At 36.6% G+C, this 20,818-nt stretch overlaps 1 protein-coding gene across 1 annotated transcript in view; it reads left to right on the top strand.

The window, feature by feature from the left end:
• Window positions 1-20,818, top strand: part of celsr3 (cadherin, EGF LAG seven-pass G-type receptor 3) — a 63,536-nt gene that overhangs the window by 19,795 nt on the left and 22,923 nt on the right. Inside the window, exons 4-15 of the mRNA XM_073818755.1 lie at window positions 5,933-6,155; window positions 7,189-7,304; window positions 7,914-8,002; window positions 8,100-8,257; window positions 10,219-10,382; window positions 10,924-11,049; window positions 11,220-11,389; window positions 12,731-12,916; window positions 13,168-13,278; window positions 16,532-16,700; window positions 19,630-19,771; window positions 20,654-20,774. Coding sequence (XP_073674856.1) covers window positions 5,933-6,155; window positions 7,189-7,304; window positions 7,914-8,002; window positions 8,100-8,257; window positions 10,219-10,382; window positions 10,924-11,049; window positions 11,220-11,389; window positions 12,731-12,916; window positions 13,168-13,278; window positions 16,532-16,700; window positions 19,630-19,771; window positions 20,654-20,774 — 1,775 coding nt within the window. The remainder of the gene's footprint in view (window positions 1-5,932; window positions 6,156-7,188; window positions 7,305-7,913; window positions 8,003-8,099; window positions 8,258-10,218; window positions 10,383-10,923; window positions 11,050-11,219; window positions 11,390-12,730; window positions 12,917-13,167; window positions 13,279-16,531; window positions 16,701-19,629; window positions 19,772-20,653; window positions 20,775-20,818) is intronic.

The raw sequence follows: 20,818 nt of genomic DNA, 5'->3' as shown, positions 1-20,818 counted from the left end.
ATCAAATAAATGCAGGCTTGGTGAGCAGAAGAGAATTCTTTAAAACAACATAAAAAAAATCCTATATATATATATATACAAAATAATTGTATATTGTAAATTGTAAAGCATAATTGAATCGAATCATGAAATTGTGTCAAAACCCAGCCCTAATAACTGTGAAAAAAATTATTGAAAATTGAGTGGCACATGGGTTGCTATTAAACCAAGAGTCGAAATTTGGTTGGTTGCTTCTGTGATTGAACTGACAAACTGTGTGTTTTTTTTTTTACTGGATTTGCAAATGGACAAAGTAAAGCATTTGACAAAACAACAAAGAAAAACACTCAGCAAATGGCAACTTATTTCTTAATTTCTAAATTATTACTCCTAGTCCTCGATACATTTGGACTGCAAATATGAGTCTAATAAATATACTTACCGTTAAATAGACTTGCTAAAAAATTAATAGTCATGGTGTGAACAATCAGTCTTGGGATTTCAAGACTCAGTATTGAGATCTTTCAAAGGAATATCACGATTAATGGGAAAATCAATATTTTAACCCAGCCCTGGCTATAAGCGCCTTCAGTGTTTCCAAAACCAGCAACTAGTTCTTCCAAAAAAGCTCTTGAAAATTATTCAGCAGCCTGCCAATCAAGCAATGGCAGTTTGCAATATGCATCAGATGGCCAGCAAAGGAGCTGTGAGCGGTCTGTGGGCGCACCATCTGATGCTGAGACTAGACGGTGGCTACTGGTGGTGAAGCACACCCGCTAACCGGTTTATTTTTTTAGTGTATGTGTGTGGCCATGGGGCTTAAACAGACCTAAACAGTCAGTCAGAAGTTAAATGAGCAACTCTAAGTAATACAAACGCTGCAGTATGAGAGAAAGTGAAAGAGAGAGAAAGAAATCCAACGGAAGGAGGAAAGCAGGGGCAGATGCAGGATCCCCTGAGGGCCGTACCATGTGTGTGGTGGGGGTTGGGAAGAGAGGGTGGTTTAGCCCATGAGGAGAAGAATAGCTTTGATGAATTAAACATCATCTGAACGAAGGGGAGAGAATACATTACCAAATATTCTGAGGGGATGGAGTGGATCGGTACAGGCGAGGAGAGCGAAACGGAGAAAGAGAGGGGAAGAAAGAGGGAGAAGTGCTCTTAATAGTAAGTCAGGAAGTGAACAGCTGGAGAAAAAGCGAATAGAGAGAGAGCGAATACCAGACACAAATATAGTAGATTGAGACACTAAAGATGGAGAGATATTTGCAGAGAGCCTTTCCCTGCTGGATTCTAAGTGATTCAGAGTCAACCGAGAATCAATGGAGATTTGTTTAAGTGTGCAAGTGTGTGTTTGGAGAGCATGTGTGTAACTAAAAGCTCACCTTTTGTCCTTGTAAAGAGAACTGAGCTTAAATGCTCTTGGTGTGCATGTGAGTGAATAACTCTATGTGCTATCACTTGTGTTTGTTGTGGATATGTGAAGACAGTACTATTTTTGTCAGTAACTTTTATACCTCACCTTATACCTAAGTGTTTGTATTTTTGATTTTGTACATGCTATGTTTATGTTCATGTTGTTTGTGTGTGTGTTTCTGGCAGTTCTGGTTGAGGAGTTTAAAAGAAATTGCTGTAGGTCTCTGAATGTGTGTCAGTAGGGGCTCTGAGAGCAGGAGCAGTCAGTGTGAAATGTTTTCTCAGAATTGCTTGTGTTCATGTCAGACAGTCCATATGGTTTAACTAGGGCCAGGGGCATACGCTTTGAAATGGGATTATGAGACATGTTGAATAATAATAAAACATTCTAAAATCTGTTTAATTAAATTCAAATGACAAATCGTGCAATACTGGAACACTATTATATATTCAACACCACTACTGGCAAGAAACCATGTAATTGACCCTTCGCAAAGACCTACACTATTAGTTACCGCGCTGGCGCTCTTATGCCATACATCATGTTCTTACCTAGTGAAAAATACATTGTGTCTCAGCTTTCAAATTTTGTAATTTTTTAATAAATTCAGACAATAAAAACCATTTAGTGACCTGATTATCTCTTCCTTATAGCATGAAATAAACATGAGTAAATATCATAAGCTATCTTGTTTCAACCGTGTGGAAAAATGTCATTACACACTATTTTTCAAGTTCAAGTCCATCTACTCTCCTGTTTGGTTTATTTGTTGGACAAAAATGGATGCAGATATATATATATATATATATATATATACATGCATACAGTTAAAGTCAAAAGCATAAATCCACCTTCAAAATGCAAAATGTTAATTATTTTAGCAAAATAAGAGAGATCATATGAAATGCATGTTATTATTATTATTATTATTATTTTTGACTATGTAATATGTATATTTAGTACTATGTAATATGATATTTCACATAAAAGACGTTTACATAAAACGTTATAAAAATTAGGGGCGAAAACGTTTTGTAAATTTGAATTATTTTGTCTTCCGGAAAGCATGTAAGCATCTTCTGTAGCTTCTGAAGGGCAGGACTAAATGAAAAAACTATGATATTTAGGCAAAATAAGAAAAACGTTTACATCTTCATTCTTTTCAAAAGTTTTTGGCTCTTAATGTATAGTTTTTCCTTCTGAAGCATCAGTAAGCATTTGAACCTTCTGTAATAGTTGTATATGAGTCCCTCAGTTGTCCTCAGTATGAAAAGATGAATCTCAAAACCATACAGTCATTGTTGGAAAGGGTTCAAATACCTAAAAATGCTGAAAAACCAAATCATTTGTGGGACCAGAAGGATTTTTCTAAAGAACAGCGGGCAGTTTGGGACTTATGAACAACTATCACTAAATAAAAAAAACACAGCTGTGAATCATATAATGAATATTAAAAAATAAATAATTAACATTTTGCAGATTCTGCAAGGTGTTTGTAAACTTTTGATTTCAACTGTAAATTATTTTTTCTTTTCTTTTTTAAGATAAAACCAGATAAAAATTAGTCAATAGATCTATTCAGTTTATAGATAATTTTGGATAGTGCTAGCTGTGTTAATTTTGACAGCGAATTTTGATGTAGACTTAAATGCCATTTAGTTTTAGTCGTATTTTAGTCATCTGAATTGTTTTAGTCCAGTTTTAGTTGGCTAAATATAATACAATTTTAGTCTACGAAATCTACAGTTAAGTTGCAATGCTGTAATATCTGTCTTTAGTCCATGTAGACTTGGTTAGATAATTTGATACCACCTTAGAATCTCTTAGTAAATTAATGTATCAACAGCATTAGTTATTCCTTATGAAGAAAGTCCTTCCTGTTTAACAATTTATCATTTTAGTTAGTCAGAAAAATTCAGTCGATTTGGTATTCAGAGGCCTGTGACCTGCTTATATATTTTTATTCAGGGCACAGCGACTTATTTCATATGGCTTTTGAATATTCATTCTAGTGCTGTCAAGAGGAATGTGCGCTAAAATCCTTTTCCCTTTGCAGGTGATATGTTTGTAAGCTATGATGAATATGCTAATACCTCTCCTTGAATATGCAAATAAGTCTCAGTCTAAGTAGCCAGTAGGATAAAGGCTGGACTGAGCTTCTCTAAATCCCTAAGTCCATGTGTCTTGAGGGTTTTGGTGTGTGTATGTGTGTAGCTGGTTTGTGGTGAGCAGTTACTATGGTGTAAACATTAATGGTTTGTTTGCCTGTAGTGTGTGTCTGTCCATATGTGTGTCCCAAGGCATTTTGCTGTATGTGTGTGTATTTCTGTGGTGGGTAAAAGTTTGAAGTGCTTTTTAAAGGCAGTATTTTCACACTCCCAGTAAAGGGAGACGGAGATGTCTACATGCGTGTCTGTGCCAGAGGTTTGTACACGCATGCACATTAATGTGCTTTATTTAACCGTTGCCAGAGGCTCACTAGCACAATGCTGGAAGATCACAGTGCCAGAATCTGGCTCACATTTGGCTCAGCATCATAAAGCCTAAGGGCAGGATTGCTGATGTTTCGAAACCCAAACAACAAGGTGCTTTATGTAGTGTGTGTGCGTGTGCGTGTGTGTGTGTGTGTGTGTGTGTGTGTGTGTGTGTGTGTGTGTGTGTGTGTGTGTGTGTGTGTGTGTGTGTGTGTTTGTGTTTGTCTGTTATTGGTCCACTGGGACATTCCCGTCTACAGGTTTTTACAGAGCTTTTACACATTGCTAACAAAGTATGTATGTGTGTAAGCTAGACCCCTGCTGATACAGTGATGGTACAATTTATAGGATTTTGATCCAAATGTGTCTTACAGACTGATTAAAATACAGTCATCAATGTTCAGCTCTGTGCTGTGTGAAATGATTCTTGGATGAAGTAAAAATAGAACTTTAAAAAAAATGTTATGTGATTTGGTCCCATTCGCTCCCTATTCCCAGCACGCACTAGGGCATGAATAATCATTAGGTTTGCATTTTGGAATATTCACCAGTTTTATTTAAATTTGTGTTGCTGGTTTTGTTGTCACATTTAGTACCTTGTATTTTTTTAACTTGTAAAATTATTTTTATTGTGGTCTAAACAAAATAATATCTGATTGTGAGCTTGCATTGTGAGAAAGAGGTTTAAGCAAGGGTTCCTGGTGCATCTACCAACCCTAAAAAAGTGAAAAAGGACAATCCAGTAACTGTTTTGGTAAGCCTTTCTCTGGAAGGGGATCTTATTATATTATGTTTCCACCCAAGGCACCACCATAATGTTTTCGCAAGTGACAATGGTGTACCAGTTGTAACGGCGTGGCAAAAGTTTGCCGCTTTCTGTGCGCGTGCTTTGGATGTGTGTGCTCAGAAAACCATATCAGAATTTTAAACTAATATGTTTTAAAACGCATGATTTCAGCACGATATACATGATAATCAAGACTGAACTGATGTTTTTTGGCAGAGTATCTGAGGTACGAGCTGTAAAGGCACAGCCCTATTCTGGAAAAGGGGGCGGGGAGCAGCAGCTCATTTGCATTTAAAGACACATGCACGAAAACAGCATTTAATGCAGACTTTAACAGCTTAAAGCCAAGGAGTAGTTCACTTTCAGAACAACAATTTACAGATCATGAACTCACCTCTTTGTCATTCAAGATGTTTATGCCCTTCTTTCTTCAGTTTTTTGAGGAAAACATTTCAGGGTTTCTCTCCATATAATGGACTTCTATGGTGCCCCCGAGTTTGAACTTCCAAAATGCAGCTTCAAATCGCTCTAAACGATCACAGCCGAGGAAAGAAGGGTCTTATCTAGCAAAACGATTAGTTATTTTCAAAAAGAAAATTACAATTTATATACTTTTTAACCTCAAATGCTTGTCTTGTCTAGCTCTGTGTGTACGCTGTGTAGAGATTAAAAAGTATATAAATTGTAAATGTTTTTAAAAAATAAACGATTGTTTCGCTAGATAAGACCCTTCTTCCTCGGCTGGGATCATTTAGAGCCCTTTGAAGCTGCATTTAAACTGCATTTTAGAAGTTCAAACTCAGGGGCACCATAGAAGTCCATTATATGGAGAGAAATCCTGAGAGAAACATCTTGGATGGCAAGGGGGTGAGGACATTATCTGTAAATTTTGGTTCTGAAAGTGAACTACTCCTTTAATTTATTAAATCTTTTTAAATGTAATCAAAATAGGAAATTGTTCAAATTTGCTAATTTTGAGTCACGACAACATGACATTTTACGTTTAGTCAAAGCATTTACTTTACATTTACTTTTTTATGTTATGGCTCATAACTGATAAACATCTGATGATAAAATTTAAAAGTAATTTGTCTAACTAAATTAAAAAATAAAATACTAAAAACTAATATCAATCTTAAATATCAACACCTATGTAGGACATTATTAACATTTGAAAATTGAATGCAATAAGACTGAATTGAATAAGTGTATATCAATGTGTGCATGTGTGTGTTTTATGTATTTTAAATGCCCCGTTTTTTCTGTCTGTCTCAGGCGAGCATTGTGAGTTTGATCGGCGTGGTGGCCGGTGTGTGGCAGGCGTTTGTCGTAATGGCGGTACATGTCGTGAAATCTCCGGAGGGGGATTCCGGTGTGAGTGTCCTGCAGGAGGTTATGAGAAGCCATATTGCTCTGTCACCACCAGATCCTTTCCACCAAAATCATTCATGATGTTCAGAGGGCTCCGTCAACGATTCCACCTTTCCATCTCTCTCTCGTGAGTATGCACACGGACACACCTGTCAATAGACCTTAGGTAATGTCAAGTCCAAATTTATGACGGAGACGACCAAGATTTTCTTGTATCATGATTTAGAATCTTTTTTTTCTCTCAGACAGAATTTTTTTATAAAATATTACCCACTCTTACCTAGACTTTTAAATATTATGTAATATGTATATGTCATGAATCTTGTTTTCTTCTTTGTGATCTGTTCCTTATAGTCTCTCCTCTCTCTTTCATGCTCTCTCTTAAGAAAAGCTCCTTAGCACTCTCTTTCATCTTGTGTTTTTTTCCACTTCCCCTTGTGAGTGCTATTTTCTGGTCATGTGTTTGATGCGATTGGTCAGGGTTTGGTTGCTGTGGCACAGAGGTAATATAATGGATGTTTGTTGTAATCTCCAGGGCAACTAAAACAGAGCTATTTTATTTATTAACATGGTCAAATATCAACACATCCACAAAGGGCACAACCTTCTCTCATTTCCCTAGACACGCCAGAATATTAAATCCTTCTCTTTCTCTTGGTTGAAGTGTTGCCTCTCTGCACGGAAAGACTGACCATGTCCTATAAAAAACTCTTTTAAATCTAAAAGTCTTTGCTTAGTAGAGCGTAAACAAGGGCCATCATTCTCACAGCTCAGGTCTTTTGTCAAGGTTTTGTCTGGACCAAACTAAAAGATGTTTAAAGTGAATCTTTTTGGTCACCAAAGAGGACTTGCCATCTTATATTTGACCTAAGATGGTACTTCACTGCCGAAATATGTTGAAAGTTCATAATTTAATAAAACGAACGATGAACAATACAATACTTTTTGACTTTAAGAGTTCTAATGGATTTTGTTTGCTGAACCCCTGCCATGAAAACTTCCTATATTGACTTGGAAATCAAATGGAATTAGTTTAGAGATCATTTTATGCTGAGTGTACTCTTCTCATTTTGCTGACATCACATTATAAACCACTAAATGGACCTGGTCCTGTACTGATTCATTCCAGATCTTTGATGAGCATTTAATGTGTTTTGTAGGTTTGCCACATTGGAAAGTAATGGTTTGCTCTTCTATAATGGTCGGTTTAATGAGAAGCACGACTTCCTTGCTTTGGAGATACTGGATGGACAAATGGTTCTAAAATACTCCACAGGTAAAATAAAAATAAAGTGATTTTGTGTGTGTGTGTGTGTGTGTGTGTGTGTGTGTGTGTGTGTGTGTGTGTGTGTGTGTGTGTGTGTGTGTGTACCTGGTATTCATCACGTTGTGGGGACCAAATGTCCCCACAAGGATAGGAATACCAGTAGATTTTGACCTTGTGGGGACATTTCTCAGGTCCCCATGAGGAAACAGGCTTATAAATCATGCACAATGAGTTTTTTTGATGAAGTAAAAGTGTGCACAATCTCCTGTGAGGGCTAGGTTTAGGTGTAGGGCCACAGAAAGTACGGTTTGTACAGTATAAAAACCATTACGCCTATGGAATGTCCCCATAAAACATGTAAACCCAACGTGTGTGTGTGTGTGTGTGTGTGTGTGTGTGTGTGTGTGTGTGTGTGTGTGTGTGTGTGTGTGTGTGTGTGTGTGTGTGTGTGTGTGTGTGTGTGTGTGTGTGTGTGTGTGTGTTCAGAAAGTTGAAATAAACCCTGGAGCCATCTATGGTTTTTTATTTGGGATTATAATGTAATTCTATTTATGTTTATGTGGTGTAAATTTTGTCTCTGTAATATCAACTTCTGATCTCTGTGTGACCTTTGCACAGGTGAGTCGTCTACTCAGGTGAGTCCATACCTGCCTGGTGGAGTGAGTGATGGCAACTGGCACACCGTTCACATCCATTACTACAACAAGGTGAGAAAGACCTCTAAAGAAGCAGTTTTGTGTATATGTGTGCTTTGTGTTTGTGTACTTATGGGGACTATTTTGTACTATTTGTGCTTGTATCTAGCCAAAGCGCAGTGTGAGCGGTGATGTTCAAGGTCCGTCTGATGAGAAGGTCGCAGTCTTGAGTGTAGATGACTGTGACACGGCAGTTTCTCTGAGGTTTGGCGCTCAACTCGGCAACTACAGCTGTGCTGCACAGGGAAGACAGACCAGCAGCAAGAAGTGAGCTTCTACAGCCTCAAAAATACACATATACATATTCACATTAGGGTTGTAACAGCTCTCTGTACAAAAAACCAACCATACCGTTTTCCACCCACGGTTCGGTACGTACTTACACTGCAGTTCAACTTTAAGAAATATGACAAGGCATCTGTAATAAGATTTGTTAAAAATAACAACACGTAAAACAGACAAAATTCATTTTTCTGTCGATGGATACACATTCTGGCTTCCCAATACAGCGATGAACAAAAAAGATGTGGACAAACCAGTCACTCTTTGTAAACTTTGTTCAATGCGAGTGGCGTATGCTTGAAAATGACCAGTCATTTATTCCATCATCACCTGGGTGTTGATAGCACACCTGCACAGGTGAGACCTAAACAGCACATGTTGCTATTTGTGTTTAAACTAAATGCATTTAAGCCATGTCTGTTTAAACATTCAAGAGTCAGAAAATGCAATTGAGAGCTCACGCACACAGTGAGAAGATTTGTGTGTGCGCCAGTGTTGCCAAGTCTGAGGTTTTCCTGTGAAATTGGGCTACTTCAACACTGTTGCTGCGGGTTGTTTTTCATGTTCGCGGGTTGAAATGACCCCAATAATGTGATATTTAGTTGCTGGAATGTAAATTTTAACAGGGGACCTGAGCCAAAAACGTGTATTTTACCCCCCAGAACGTGATTTTTACTTGAAACGCCAATGGGCTAGTTTTGAGTAGCAAGTGGGTGAGTTTTGTTGAGAAAACCTGGCAACCCTGGTGTGCACTCATCTGAAGTGCACAAACCCACATTTAGGTGTGCAAATATTGAGTTCTTATTCAAGTCTTGTGCTTGAATGGACATATTCACACAAAAAAATATCAAAATTCCTGTCTTGGTAAGTAGCTGCAGCGCAAACCGGCTTTCTGCGTTAAAGTAGTTCTGTCGGGATTTACTAAAGTGGCACAGTGAAGAATGAGCGCTGAAAAGGCATGGACAGTTATTTTTGTGCCTGACCTTACTGAAAATTTATTTGTAGGAGTTTCCCTTTTAGACTGTAAAAAAATATGGACGCAGTATCCTTTACGTCACCCGTAGGTTTCTGAAGAGCATTTTTGAAGCTCATCGTGGGCGGGAGTCGGCTGTCGCTATTTTGGAATCGCGTCATCGCGCCATCACACGTCACTGCAGGATAATCGAAAATGTGCAAAGAGGCAGGACGTGGGTGGAGCTGGTTGCTGAAACCACACCCACCTACCACGACAGTGGTGACAGCAGTGGCAATCCACCTGTCACTCAAGTGGTCACGCCCTTAATTATTTAGAACTTTAAGCCTTAATATAACTTAAACGGATGAGTTATCATGGGAATGATCTTACTGCATCTGTTTTCTTTAATATGCGCATTGCTGGTAAATGACACACAGAATTTTCCCCTCCCATCTGTGCTTTTATAGAATTGCGCTCTAATGCTAATTTGCCCTGTTTAATAAATCTGGCCTATAGTCAGTTGAACGTACAGTATCAGTGTACTGGAGCCGTGCATTGTCTTAAAGTGACAGCGCTTTTTTAATGTTAATCAAAAAACAAAAGGAAATCACTTACTTCTCTTGATTGAATAGCTTTTGCAACTTTAAGGATTCATCTTTAATTTATACAGTCAAATATGCGTTATTTTACATTCGACTACTACAATTTCTGGACCTAAAAACTAATGTTAGACTTTGGCTTTGGTTATTTGTTCTTACTTGTTATTTGTTCTTATTTTCTTTAATTTTATTTGACAGTATATATTTTTCCCTAAACATAGCACAGACCGAACCGATTAGCACATACCGATTCTAAAATGGTGATACAAACCAAACCGTGAGTAATTTGAAATTGTTACACCCCTAGTTCACATACCAGAATTGTTGGTTATGCTCGGGGGAACACCATTAGCATCTCTCTCATTCTCTCCTTCTGTATTTTTTTCTCACAGGTCTTTGGATCTGACAGGCCCATTATTTATGGGTGGAGTTCCTAACCTGCCTGAGAATTTCCCGTTTACTACGAGAGAATTTATTGGCTGCATGAAAGACCTGCATATTGATAACAGACCAGTGGACATGGCAGGATTCATCGCTAATAATGGCACTTTACCTGGTGTGTATGATTGTTTACAATGTGATGATAGTGACGTCCTGTTTTTGTCTCGTGGTGTCAACACACACTATCATTTAAAAGTTTGGATTAAAGGTCCTTGCATAATGAGTCCGAAATTTTCCACGTGTTTTATTCCGATGCCAAAAACCCAGCAAATTGAACCAGAATTTTTATTTATTTATTTATGATGGACTAAAGTTTCTGAGCCAGTGTGTAGATGTGATTGACACAACATGAGGTCATATTTATTTTTTATTTTGCAAAAAGTTTAATTTCTGAAGAACCATGTGACACTGAAGACTGGAGTAATGGCACAGGAATAAATTACATTTTTAAATTAATAAAAGAGAAAACAGTTTATTCCTTTTTTTAATGGTAAACATGGTATTTTTGTCAATATTTTTGAAACTGAGCACAAGAGACTTGTTTTTTTTCAGTCTTACTGACCCCAAACATTTGAATGGTAGTGTATTGGCTGTTATTGTGATGTTTCTCTGAATGGCTGAAGCAGTTGTCAGTTAATATTCTTTGTCTTTATTAGGTTGCAGTGCCAAACTGCCTTTCTGTAAATCAAACCCATGCCAAAATGGTGGCACATGTAGGGTGAGCTGGGAAACGTACTCCTGTGACTGCCCTGTTGGATTTGGAGGGAAGGACTGCAACTTAGGTGAGACCCACATAAGCATTCAAAACGAACATAAATGCATAAAATATTTTTCTGTTGATCTTTAAGTGAACATTAGATCAGAACGCCAGTGTCAGACAGGAACTATTACTAAATGTTAATGCCACGATGACATCACTGATGATGGTATTGTTGGAATGATTCTTCCACAGTGATGTCCCACCCCCACCGTTTCCTTGGAAACAGTGCGCTGTGGTGGGACCTGAAGAATGAAGTCACCATCACTACACCCTGGTACATGGGGCTGGTGTTCCGCACCAGATCAAAAGAGGGAGTTCTCCTGCAGGCTCAAGCTGGACAGTACACCAACTTGATCTTTCAGGTATACACACTTAGAAATACACAGAATAACATGTAACACACAGTAATGCACACAGAAATAGAAAGAAACACTAGAAAAGGTTTAACCCTTTGTTATTTAGTCTGTGTTTCATCTCATTACTAATAAAAACTGACATTTTGAATTATGAGACATTCTTTCTTGCACAGATTTTATTTTATTCTGAAGGCAATGAAATAAAATGTTTGGTCACCAAAGCAAATTTTAAAATTGAAAGTTTACATTTACATGGGCCAAAGACGTTAAGATGTCCACATCAAAAGAAATGTACAAAAGTGATTTTATGTTCATAGGAAGCACATTGAATGTAATTAAACCGCTACTTTTAAGGTTTTAAATAAGTTTTCGGAGAAACAACTGTCAATATTTGGTTGAAATAATGTTATATTGTCATAATATATATCATTATAATGTTATATTGTCATTCAGTGTCACTAGGATAGTGGCAAATTTTTAAAATGTAGAATTACATTTACTATACAATTAGTATTGGGGTGAAAGAAATTCATCTTTTAATATGTGATAAATAGATTTTTGTTGTAAATATACCTGACAAGCCTGCTACCCTGAATGACATTTCTTCTGTAAATTAGGGAAAAATGTATGAAATTAATTTTTTTGCTCAGAACAAAAACAAAAATGCAGTTAAATTAAACAGAAAACTTTTCCATATTTTTTGGAAAAACAAAAACAATTTAAAGCATTATTACACTTTCGTCTTTGACCCACATATAATGTAAATTAGATTTTTATTTACATTTTGATTCAATTTAATATCAAGATTTACTGTAATAACTTTTATTACATAATCTAATTGGTAAAAAGAGGAAGTTACTACAATTTGTATTTTTATTACAATAGTTTCAATTGTAGTTTCTAAATGTGCTACTATTTTTTCATAGCTATTTCATTTTGCATTTTAAAAAACAATAACAAAAATTTTCATTAAAGGCACGTAGAATCAAAGGATTGAAGCCTCCATGAATTATGAAGCAAGTTTTCCCCTGTGTGAAAGCTGTACTATTCTAACGCTCTCTGGCAAAGATTCCAAGAAATGTCTTAAATCATTAAAAGCCCAGTAAATGAAAAACATAATCTGTTTTGGAGTAGGAAACAAACATTTTCACTAGAAGCACAGTGTTAATAAACTAAAACTAGCTTGACTTCCAATAACACTTTGAAGAAGACAGTTCTGCGCTGAACTCCAAAGGCTGCAGATGCTTAGATGATCAAGTATAACTCTCATATCCTATGCAAACATTAAATGAAATTGACTAATTGTTAATTATTAAAAAGCCCTGGTGTTTATATGTCTCATTCCAGGTGGTGTCAGGTCAGTTGGTGTTTTCTGTGGCACGGGGTTCGACTCGGCCGGTCAGGTTGAGACTGGATCAGGTTCAGGTGTGTGATGGACGCTGGCATGACCTACAGCTTGAGCTCCGCGATGTCAGGAGTGGCAGAGAGACTCGATATATTGCTACAGTCCGACTGGATTTTGGACTATATCAGGTACACCCAAGCACATACACCCACATATAAGTGGTCCTATAACCCTTATTATATCGCTGACTGACTGTTATAATCCCATGTTGTAATCCATAATCTGGAATATTAAAATATCAGATCCTAATCTTGCTGGATTAAACTACAGGTCACTGGTCTAGTGATTAAACACTGACTTACTTGCAATATAGTTTAATATAACCTCACCATTTCTCCATCTCTTTCTCTGCCTCTCTTTAAATCTCTCTCTGTCACAGGGAACAGTCATTGTTGGGAATGAGATTAATGGTGTAAAGGTGAAGCATCTGCACGTGGGTGGAGTTTTAGGGTCAGGAGAGGTGCAGTATGGGATACGTGGCTGCATTCAGGTTCGTCTTTGTAACTTTCAGTCATTTTTGTGTTCTCAACTGTGCTTACCACACTTCTGCTTCTGCAATGTATGAATTATTGGTAGTTATGAATTCCTAATGGTGTCATTAGTTTTTAACATGCAGACAATTAATAATTAATGAGAGCTTAGAGAACAGACATAATATAAAAGTTCCTTCAAATGTGCAGTCAGCAAAACATTTACCAAGTCAATTCTCATTTATAGTGATTATTAGAATTTTCATTTCATTAATTAGAACAAAATTTATTTTATTTGTAAAAGTAATGTTTTTTTTTTGGTTTGTTTTTTTAAAGAAGTCTGTGATGCATTTTCAATCATTTTTTTTATGTGTCATTAATTGGGATCAGTGGTGTGCTGTAGTGTTCTGAAATGTGATTCTGGACCACAAAACCAGTTTTAAGTAGCACTGGGTATATTTGTAGCAATGGCCAAAAATATGTTGTATGGGTCAATATTATTCATTTTTCTTTTATGCCAAAAATCTGTAAAGATAAAGATAATGTTCCATGAAGATATTTTGTGAAATTCCTACCATAAATATTTCAAAACATAATTTTTGATTAGTAATATGCATTGCTAAAAACTTCATTTGGCCAACTTTAAAGGCGATTTTCTCAATATTTTAATTTTAATTTTTTTTTTTTTTTGTCCACCCTTAGATTCCAGATATTCAAATAGTTGTATTTCGGCCAAATATTGTCCTATCCTAACAGGCATTTATCAGTGGAAAGCTTATTTATTCAGCTTTCAGACAATGTATAAATCTAAATTTTAACTTTTTTTTTTTCAACGCAAATGTAAATTCATATCCCAGTCACTTTTTCATGGTTAAATAAACATTACTTACAATATAAATAAAAAACAAACAACAAAAATTATATTTTATATTTTTACATTAACAATGTAATCAATATTATATTTATTAAAGCCAAGTATGAATCTCATCAAGTTAGTGTTTTGAAGCATTTTACATTTATTCCAATATTTAAGCTTAGTAAATATTGGTCAGTAGAGTTGGGGTACTCGGACTTGTACTCGGACTCGAGTCCGGTCTCGAGTACAATTTTTAGCGGACTCGGACTTGTCACGGACTCGGATGCATTTTGACTCGGACTTGACTCGGACTCGAGCTTTTCGGACTCGGGAATTATTGCCGAGTCCAGCCGAGTCCAGGGACAGTTGATGGAAATTTTACTGACTCGATGCATTATTACGAAAGTGACATTCAGTATTATTGGCATGTGTTTTAAAGTCTTGCCGGTACTTGAAAGCCTGCCTCTCAGTCAGCGCACAATGCTGAATTAAACTCTTTCTCTATTGCTACACACTTACACGAAAGGTAATGTCAAAATGCATCGTCTTGGAGAGCATTCATGTAAATGCTATCGGTTTTGTGTTGAGTTAGAAATACAGATGTGTCAAAATATATGATCTGTGCGTCCGGTCTTAAAGCGACAGCAGTGTAAACCTGCCACAGACTGCGTCATAATCAAACAACAAAATAAAAAGAGAAAATCACTCACTGCTCTTGATTGAAGCAGTTTAGCAATTTTAATAAGAATCATCTATATTTATTATATACGGTGAAGATTGTAGAGAGTTTTATTTTTACATTTATTACTTCATTAAATGTTTGTAGTACACTATTTCTGTGGTATACTTTACTATATAGATCAATCTGAAAAACGTATAAAACTATTTCATTTGTATTTTGATTATTATATTTATTTATGCTTTTGCTTGTAATTAATTATTAGACTGTTTATTTTCCTTCAGTAAGCTTGAGAATGTTTTACTTACTTACTTGGGTGTGCATTATTTTCTAATAATTCAATGGCCCGTTGTCAATAGACCAATTTGGAGTAGACGTTACAGTTATGTCAGTAAAAAAATACTATTTAAACCTATAACATTTTACATTTACCTATTTTATCTCAGAATTCAGAATTTTTTTATGTCGTTTATATGTTGTATTTAAGACTTTAGAACTCAATTTAACGCAGCAATAGCAAGTTTGTCAGTTCTGAGGGAAAAAATAAACTCATGACTTTAGCTGAGAGGAAAAGGGAGAATGTATTTTCTTATCAGAATTGTGAGATATAATCTCGAAATTGAGAAAATAAAGTCAGAATTTTATTCTTTTATTCCATGACTTCCATGTCATTAACCCTCACAGCCTCATTTTCATCTAAGAAAAATATGTCACTAGCTGTCCATCTCTTCACCTACCCCTCCCTTTATCACAGATTCATTCTTTTACTCGTAGGTACAGTCCTGTCCTTCCCTTATAATTCACACATTGTCCTTCCCACATTCTAAAAGCTGTTTCACTCTGAAATATGTCATAATATCAAGTCAGTCATAACTTCTGTTACATGACTTTAAGTTTGCTGAGCAGGACACTAATGAGATGGTGTGAAATAAAAAAATCAAAATGGCAATATGCAACAGAGGTTTCCTTTTGTTACATTTAAATTGTCATTGCCTTATTGTAGTTGTACAAATTAAAACAAGGTTAAGATACTGACAAACAGTAGTTTTTAGTTGGACTCGGTCGGACTCGACTCGGACTCGACCCATTTGGACTCGGACTTGAGTCCGACTCGCCCCATTTTGGACTCGGACTTGACTCGGACTCGACTGGTTAAAGACTCGGACTCGACTCGGACTCGACTTACGTGGACTCGACCCAACACTATTGGTCAGAGACATGGAGCTTTACTTTAAATTTCACCAAGCTGATTACGCACTAAAAGCTCTCACAGATCATGTTTTAATGCTATTTTAAGTCTTATTTTGCCATTATATTGTTCATTCAGACTGATTTGTGAATGCAGAACATACATGGACACAAGAGGCGGGGTTTATCGCATGAACCAATCACAGCTGAACATAACCAGTCATATTCAGTCATATCACAATCAAGGCATTGCCTCCTCTCACATGACTTTTGCCCATTCATTCTCAATTACCCCCCATGAAACTCGTAGCACACTTTAGGCGTCTGTTAAAACTCAATGGGCTCAGGAGAGGTGAAAAAGAAGAGGGCTCTTGCTGTAATTTTACCTTCTGGTGTTGCTGTTGGACAATGATTCTTTATATAAAGAAGTTTTATTTTTGTACTAGAAAATTTTCTTAACAAATATTTTGAGGAGACACTGTCTCCCTTGCCTCCTCAGAGGAAATGCCCCTGATACTTACATATGTGTGTTTTATGTTCCGGTATGTAGGGGGTGCGTCTGGGGGTGCGTCCTGATTCCCCTGCATTGCCCCGCCCTTCCAGAACCATCAAGGTGGAGACTGGCTGTAATGTTGGCAACCCATGTAACTCCTCCCCCTGTCCCGCCCACAGCCAGTGCACCGACGAATGGGATCGACACACTTGTGTTTGTGAACCAGGTAGGATGTCAGTTATGATCAATGGATGCAAAATGTTTTGTACATATACAATGGGGTCTATCTCATTTATATTATCAGCATTAGAATTTTAGTGAAAAGTTAAATAAAAAAATTCAGTATTAGGCGTGTCTCTTTTGCTTTAGTGAGAGCAGTATTTGAGCTGCATGGACTCTACGAGTTTGTGTAAAATTGATGATCATATTCTCTAGGATGATTTGAGAAAGATCCAAGGAGCAGATTGTGCTTCAGTGAAAGAAGAACATCTTAACGCCTGCACAAAGGAGTTCACATGTTCAGTCATAAATTTCACACTTTCTTCTTTCTTTTTGTTTTAAAACATTCAGTATACTAACACTTTACTCATTTCTAGGTTTAAATCCCCACCAATATTTTTTTCAGTTTTCAGTTTAGTGTCAGGCATCTGTACAGTATATATGTGTATTAATAATAGATAGAGTATGTCAGTGGATTTTAACAGTCTGACAGTTCACCCACACAGTACATTATATACATTTGCAAGTCCTTGTGTTGGTATGAGCTCCCATCACGTCTAAATGAAGATACAGACTTCATTATCATGCCGTTAGAGTTGCATCAGCCCAGTGTTATTAATAGTGCTATGCAGAAAGTGAAATCAAAGACTCCCCTCATAAACTCTGAATTAATTTCTCAGACCTCCTCCTTGTAGAGTAAACCCACACGTACAACTTCTCTCAACTCTCTCTTTCTCTCTCTCTCTCTCTCTCTCTCTCTCTCTCGCTCACACACACACACACACACACACACACACACACACACACACACACACACACACACACACACACACACACACACGCACACGCACACAGGGTGCCTAAATTTAAGAACAGAAATATCTCTCTCCTTCTTGCTCTGTTGTTTGTTAGATTCCCATACATAATTTAACAGTTTTAATAAGTCTCAGTGCTGCAGCCTGCTAGTTGAATGCGTGTTGTTTTTCTGAGAACTTTATTGTAAGCCTGTAGTGACTTCTATACCATTCAAAGCAGTGGAAAGCTTTATCAGAAGAGCTTATAGTTCTATTACTGCATTCCATTTCTGATTAGTGAGCTTTTCTTCTTTCATTTTGCACACACTTTTGCACAGCAGTTCTCTTGAAAGTGAGAGAGAGAGAGAATGTGGGTTATTGTGTCTTTTGATCAGTCGTCGTGCAGATGGATGATTTTCTATATGACTCTGGTGAAGGAAAGATCAAGGCTATGCTGTTTTGTTGGCTCTTCTGAGTAGAGAGTAAAATACTTTCTGTTCATTCAGTCCCTGTGTGTTTTACGCCTTAATTTCAATAAATATGTATGTGATGTGTGTGATGTTTTTCCCTCAAGCACATTTTATTGTTGTAGATTTAATTGGGGCGTGTGTATCGTTTCTTTTATTATCTAGAACGAATTTCTTTGTATCATAAATTTTTATTGCATTATTTTATTCAGCTGAGATTCAGTTAATGTTAGTCTTGTTTTTTTTTTTTTGCCTTTCGACTCTATAAACAGGTAGTGTTTTGCTTCTGTGTCTTTAAGCCACCTGAAATTAGTAACAGGTTGAGGGTTTGCTGTCACATACAATATTTTTGGCACTGCCTCATGGCACTGCCTCATCCTGCATTACTGTTGTAGGTTCACAAAACAGTTCATACTGAAACTTTTAAACTTTTTTGCAGTTTACTTATCATTTTTGAGCTCTGAAATATCATACGATTACAGAAAACTTGATTTTATGAACTGATAATGACTGATATAATGTTAATTATTTTAACAAAATAAGACAGATCATACAAAATGCATGTTATTGTTTATTTAGTACTGACCTGAATAAGATATTTCTATATTTCACATAAAAGATGTTTACACATACTCTACAAAAAAAATGATATTTGAATTTTTTAAAATTACCTCGTTCTAAAGTTTACATCCCCTTGATTCTTAATACTATGTACTTGCCTGAATGATCCACAGCTGTTTTTTTTTTTTTTGTTTAGTGATAGTTGTTCATGAGTCCCTTGTTTGTTGCTATTCTTCAGAAAAATCCTTCAGATCTCACAAATTCTTTGGTTTTTTTTCATCATTTTTATGTATTTGAACCCTTTCCAACAATGACTGTATGATTCTGAGATCCATCTTTTCACACTAAGGACAACTAAGGGACTCATATGCGACTATTACAGTAGGTTCAAACGTTCACTGATGCTTCAGAAGGAAAAAAAACATGCATTAAGAGCTGGGGATGAAAACCTTTTGAATTTGAAGATCAGGATAAATTTAACTTATTTTGTCTTCTGGGAATCATGTAACTAACTTCTGTAGCCTAGAAGGGCATTACTAAATGAAAAAATATGATATTTAGACAAAATAAGAAACATTTACACATCTCTATTCTGTTCAAAAGTTTTCACCCCCACCTCTTAATGCAAGGTTTTTCCTTCTGGAGCATCAGTGTGCATTTGGACCTTCTGTAATAGTCCCTCAGTTGTCCTCAGTGTAAAAAGATGGATCTCACAATCATACAGTCATTGTTAGAAAGGGTTAAAATACATAAAAATGCTGGAAATCCAAAGAATATGTGGGACCTGAAGGATTATTCTGAATAAGAGCAGGCAGTTTAACTGTTCAGGACAAACAAGGGACACACGTTTTGTATGATCCCTCTTATTTTGGTAAAATAATGATCATTTTAAAGATTCTGAAAGGGGGTGTAAACTTTTGACCTCAACTGTAAACTACTCCCTGAACACTTCCTTCATCTGCCATTGGTCAGTCAAACAGATAGTCCCACCCCCAAACTTACATCATTGTTTGATACATTACTTTTCTGTGATATAAACCTATGAATGGCTGGAAAAAGTACTTTAACATTGAAAAAATATTGTGTTGTAACAGTTTACATTTTTCATATACAGGATTCTATGGTAAAAGCTGTATGGATGCATGTCAGCTGAACCCATGTGAGAATCAAGCAAAGTGTCACAGGAAGCCCAGCTCCTCACATGGATATATTTGTGACTGTGAGGACAATCATTATGGACAATACTGCCAACACAGGTACACATTTATACACACTACATGTATGCACAATTACATGAGCACAAATGCGCTGAAAAAATGTTTTCTTAAATATTGTTTTTGTCCTGCTTAGTAACAATATCTAAACATAGATACATTTAGGAAAAAATAGTAATATTCTTGTTTTAATCAAAAATGTAACAAAATTTGGTCAAGTTTACTTGACAAAAAAAATCTAATATTATACAAAACTTTTTTTTGTTATTTTTTTAAGTCAACATTTTTTTTTTGTTAAAAGGCTGTTTTAACAATAATGAAAAACAGATTTCCACTGCATACTTCATCTATCCTGTATCCCAGTCACTTATTCTGACTATAATCTCTAATAAATTGACAAGCAAATGTACCAGTAAGATAACAGTGAGTGATGTACAAAGACTTTTTTATGCATTCAGATTGACGGATGAACTTGTGTACATGTGTGAGAGTTTTCTATCACACTAATCCAGTGTTCAAGTTTATCCGAAAGGCTGGATGTGTATGTCAAATAACTTTGTGTTCATGTTAATAATGCGTCTGTTCTGCTTAGCCGCATGTATGCGTGTGTGCTTAAAGTTTGCTGTCTTTGAACGGATGAAAGTAGACTTAAGTTTACTGACAGACTGTGACTCATGTGACCCTAGTTCAACCTCAAACCACACACACACGCTCAGACAAATCCTTCACAGCAGCGGCAATCTCATCTGCTCTCTTTTATCTGTTGGCTCCATCTCTCTTTCTGTGTGTCGCGCTGTCTCTCTCTATGTCAGATCTGTCCTAGATACACAGGTATTTGATCAAATCTAACTGTGTGTGTGTGTGTGTGTGTGTGTGTGTGTGTGTGTGTGTGTGTGTGTGTGTGTGTGTGTGTGTGTGTTTTAGGGTTGAGCAGCAATGTCCTCGAGGTTGGTGGGGCAGCCCGACATGTGGACCCTGCCACTGTGAAGCCAATAAAGGGTTTGACACTGACTGCAATAAGACCACTGGACACTGCCACTGCAAGGTACATGCATACTGTTATACTTTATGTTAAAGGTGACATATCAT

This window comes from Garra rufa, chromosome 15, assembly GCF_049309525.1.
Source record: "Garra rufa chromosome 15, GarRuf1.0, whole genome shotgun sequence".
In the NCBI taxonomy this organism is placed as follows: domain Eukaryota; kingdom Metazoa; phylum Chordata; class Actinopteri; order Cypriniformes; family Cyprinidae; genus Garra; species Garra rufa.
The sequence above is the reverse complement of the archived record's forward strand: the minus strand, read 5'-3'. Positions and strand labels throughout refer to the sequence as shown.